Source organism: Elephantulus edwardii, unplaced genomic scaffold, assembly GCF_000299155.1.
Source record: "Elephantulus edwardii isolate Elephantulus edwardi_28Jun2011 unplaced genomic scaffold, EleEdw1.0 scaffold00322, whole genome shotgun sequence".
Taxonomy (NCBI): Eukaryota; Metazoa; Chordata; class Mammalia; order Macroscelidea; family Macroscelididae; genus Elephantulus; species Elephantulus edwardii.
In genome coordinates, this window is record NW_006400072.1 from 858,679 (window position 1) to 863,567 (window position 4,889).

Sequence of the window (4,889 nt, forward strand, 5' to 3'; positions counted from 1 at the left end):
ACTAGTTATCTTTCTATTTCTACAATAATAATCTTATGCAGTATTTGTTCTTATGAGACTGAGTTAGTTCACTCAGCATAATGCTCTCCAGTCCTTCCCAAGTTAAGTAAAAATTTTCAAAATAGAATTGCTCCTAAGTGCTGTGTAGTATTCCATTGTGTGACTACATCACAATTTCTCAATCCATTCAATTGTGGTTGGACATTTGAACTGTTTCAATGTTCTTGTGATGGTGAATAATGCTATTATAAACATTGGTGTACAGATCTCCAGTTGTGTCTCACTTCTAATTTTCTTGGGGTCTATCTTTAGCAGTGGAACAGGTAGGTCATACGGAATTTCTATGTTCAGCTTTTTGAGGAAATATCAAACTGACTTCCAGAGTGGTAAACTGTCTCAGCTGGCTTTGCTTGGCTGTTCCCAGCAGAGTGAAGCCCGGGCTGGAGTCTTCCAATTCACCAGCCTGAGCTGTGCTGGCTGCGTAATGCACCAGTTCACGCAGGGGCCTTGGTGACGGCCTGGCTTTGCATCCTGGCTTAGCCAGTTAGCAGCAAATTCCCTGCATTCTCTAGATCGCAGTTTTCTTATGTGTAAACGGGGGTGATAACTCAGAGGTTTATTGTAAGGATCACATGAGACTTTTTAGCATAAAAACTTTGCATACATGGAGGGATTGAGAGGTAGCTGGTTGGACATAGCCCTACTTCTGCCAGGACATTTGGGTGGCCCAGATGCAGGGCACTGGGATTCCAACAGAGAGAGAAACCACCTCCTTTATGTTGATGTTGTAATGTGTCCTAGGGTCAGAAGTGAATCATAACTGACCCTGTAATGGGATTTCAGAGACTGTAAGTCACATGGGAGGAGATTTTTTTTTCCTATCTGTAGAACAGCTGGTGGATTCGAACCACCTCCCTTTGGGTTGGCAGCAAAACTTCTTATCCACTAGACCACCAGAGCGCCCCTCCCTTTTATATAGCAAACACAATTTAATGTTAAAAGCCAGGAGTGACTTCAGCATAGTGGCCAAGTAATTTTATGTTCATTCTTAGCATTAAAATTGTCAACATCAAGTATCTATAATAAAATATAATCATCTTATTTTATAATCACCTCAGTTTCAAATCAGAACATAGATCTTGTATACACTGTTGTTGGTGGCCAGTAAAATTCAAGGAAGATTGTGTGTTTCAAGTGCCTCTTGTTTTGAAAGAAGATAGTATTGCATAACAGAGGGACCAGCTTGGCCAAGCAGGATCCGTTTGAATTCAGCTTCCACAGCTTATTATCCAAAAGATCTTCAGTGATAACTTAGTATCACTGAGGCTCTGTTTTGCCTGCAGCACAGATGATAGCAATGACATGGGGCCTTGAGGATTGGTAACAGTGTTGCATGCGAGGCTCTGGCAATGATTTATCAGGTTCTCTTCCCTCTATCATTTTGCCTTACTCTTCAGGTAAATGGAAAACCTGTTGCCAATGATTCACAGGACCGGGTAGGAGAGAGTAGAACTGTCTCACGACGTTTCCAAGAGGCTGTCGATCCAGAGGCTTTGCCCCCAGGGAACAGTTGGTACATGTTACAGCATTTCTGATTGTCACACCTAGTGGAGAGGATGCTGCTGGTATCTAGTGGGTAGAGCACCAAGAAGCCATTGAGCATCCCATAATATCCAGCGGTGCTTACAAGAGAGAAATGATCTGTTTCCCAGCACGCAGCAGTGCTGAGGTGCAGGACCCTCTCTGGAGTCAGGGTAACAACGTTAGCATGCGTTTACATTGGGGGTTTCCTCTGATGTGGACAGTCTTATATATGAAAAGGCTTGCAAAGTTATAAAAATAACATTCTCATTCTCTCTGGCCTTCACAAGGCCATTTTGTGGAAGTGCATGAGAACAGTGAGTCTATGGGATCCCCCCTTACCCCTTGTGTCCAGCCTGCCCACGTGTCTGCTGCATACACTAGGCTATGAGTGGTTTTGAAAGTGACCTCACTTTCTAAGTGTGAGCAGTGTGGCTTTAAAACAGTCTGGAAATATATTTGCAAACTTTTTTTAAAAATTATTCATTTTAATGAAAGTTTACAGGGATTTTGGATTTCAATTCATTCATTTTTGCACTTTTCTCCCTGTCCAACCTCCCCCACAGTTCACACTTCTCTCTTGAAAAGTAAAAGAAAAATTCTTTCATTGTTATACAATCCCTCCCCCCTACCCAGGCCCACTCCACTGTGCAACCTTCCTTCTGGACTCCTGTCATGACAAAAATACCTAATCATATATCCCTTTTAAAGTTCTCTCCCTCATCTGTTTCAAATTTGCAAATGTTTTGCAAGGAATAGAACTGGTCCTTTAAATTTTCTGCTGGGCAGTGTGTCTCCAGCATCTTCCTGTACAGAATCTCTTCTAAAATGCAAGGAAGGTGGTATCTTCCTTAATTTGCAGATAAGGAAAATGAGCCACAAAGAAACTCTAACTTGTGGGTCACATGGGATTTGAACTTAGAACCTAGATCCTTCTGCCTTCAAGATTTGAACTTTCTTCCCTCCTTCCCCACACACTGGTATCTAACAATATCTAACTAATGAAATGTATGGCCCCCTTTGCAGGAAAGAACATCCTCAAAGCTGTTCTTGTGCTAGGCAGTGGCTCGATTTGCCCACCCTTTTCTTTTTGTTCCTTTATTGCAAAACCACTATAGCAGGTTAGTTTTATAATATGCCACCACTTGGCTTATATTTTGTTCAAATGAGCCATTTAACCTGATAATGTTCTACATCAGTTTCACTGCTTCCCTCCTTAAGCCACCACAGCTGAAGCACTGGACACCAAACGTAGACATTGGGTTGGGTGGTTTGCTTCTTTTCTTGGTGGTTTTCTGTACTGAAATGACTGTCTCAAGCACCACTGTCCAATGCAACTTTATACAGTGATGGAGATAATAATCTATCTGTGTTAGCCAGTGCAGCAACTCAGCTACACGTGGCTGTTGGACATTTGCGTTGTGACTGGTGCAAGAGAGGAAGTGAATTTTAAATTGTTATTTTCATTTCTCTGGTGACCTAGTGTTAAGAAGCTGCACACTGCAATCCCAAAGGCATGTGGTTCAAATCCACCAGTTACTCCACAGGAGAATGATGGGCAGTGTCCTTCTGTGGGCTTTACTGCCTGTGAAAACCCACTGGAGAGTCGGCTCTGGATCAATTCTGACTCCACAGCACTCCACCACAACCAAGTCACATACGAGGAATAGTTACTGCATTGTATGACTTGGGTCTAAACTGGTGATGCCAGAATACCTGGAGAGTGGTAAAACAGTCAGTGTCCAGACCACATCCCAGGGTCACTTTGGAGTGCAGCAAGCAAGATTTGTTATTGACTTATTTATTATTACATTGTAGATGATTGAGGAGACAAATCACCTCTTAAAAGATGATTATAAAATTTTATCTCACAAAGGGTAACTTACAGGATTTGTTAGGACCTTAGATTGAAAAATGCAAGTGAATAGCATGCCATCTAAACACTTCTCCCAATTCATTCCCCCGCCCCCCTTTGTTTCCTCCTCTTTTCCTAATTTTCTCACTGGTCCCTCTCAGGCTCCTTGACCACTTGGAGCTTGCCTTGGGGCTGTCCTGAAACAGGGTCTAATAATGCTGTAGGTGTTTCCCCCACAGGATGGCAGACTGTTGTGAGCCGTAGCAGTGAAAGCACTGCCAGCGTTTTAGATTGTTTTCTGACGTTAGAAACAGAAATGCCCATCATGAATGAGGAGCAAAAGCAGGAATTAAACCCCATGACCATAAAGATCAAGTGCGCATCCTACCTTCCATCAGAGCCCGTGTCCTTTTCGGAACTAGAGGTAAGAATGAGCCAAAAGAAACCCCTCTTGTTCCAGATTGTTTACATACATATAATGCCTACTCATATATTCCTTTCAGACAGTTCTCTCCCTCATCTGTTCCAATGCCATGTTCATTATCTATCCACTCTTTTCCTATTGCCACAAACACCCTATGTCAATCAGTCCTTATTACAACAGTATAATGCAGTATTTGTCCTTTTGTGACTTAGATATTTCACTCAGCATAATGTCTTTCAGGCTCATCCATATTGTATAATGTTCCAGCAATTTATTATTTTTTTAACGCTGTGTAATTTTCATTGCTTTCTCTAAAAGTTGGAAATAGAAATACCATTTGACCCCACAATCACACTACTGGGAATGTACCCTGAAGAAACCAGAGCCTAGACTTGAACAGATGTATGCGCATCCATGTTTATTGCTGCATTATTTACAATAGCAAAGAGATGAAGGCAACTCAGGTACCCATCAACAAATGAATGGATAGAAAAACTATGGTACATTCACACCATTGTCTATCTGATTTTGCTAAAAGGAGCTTTTCTCCTGAGCTGTTTAGGGATTTTGAATTTTTTTCTTTAACTATTACAAAACGGAAAAGTTTTTATAAACAGATTGACCACATAGATTTTAATTATGACAAAACAGACAGATGTGTACACATTTATAGTCCCGCTAAAGATATGGAGATCATTTGCAACTATTTAGTTTATTCTTGATTTATTTGTGAATATTAGAGATTGTTCTCAATAGTTTAATTTATAGTCTGTTTTCTTTGGAGGCCAGATTTTACTTATAATTAAAGGAAATGCAATACAAACATTTTGCAGCAATATTTTTTAGCACATTTACTCGAGATTCCCTATAAACCAGTAATAGGCAAATCCATTTAATATTTGGATATGTAACAAACACAATTATTTTGTTGTGTAATAGTCATTAACACTCACTGGTCAATGATAAGGTTTAAAGGTAATTTTATATATCATCATGAGAACAGAGACTGTTTTGGGATTTTTATTATGA

The 4,889-nt window shown here is 40.5% G+C and overlaps 1 protein-coding gene across 1 annotated transcript in view; it reads left to right on the plus strand.

Moving 5' to 3' along the window:
• The first annotated feature begins 3,761 nt into the window (after positions 1-3,761).
• Positions 3,762-4,889, plus strand: part of LOC102843110 (uncharacterized protein FLJ43738-like) — a 58,782-nt gene continuing 57,654 nt past the window's right edge. The window contains exon 1 of the mRNA XM_006901375.1: positions 3,762-3,860. Coding sequence (XP_006901437.1) covers positions 3,762-3,860 — 99 coding nt within the window. The remainder of the gene's footprint in view (positions 3,861-4,889) is intronic.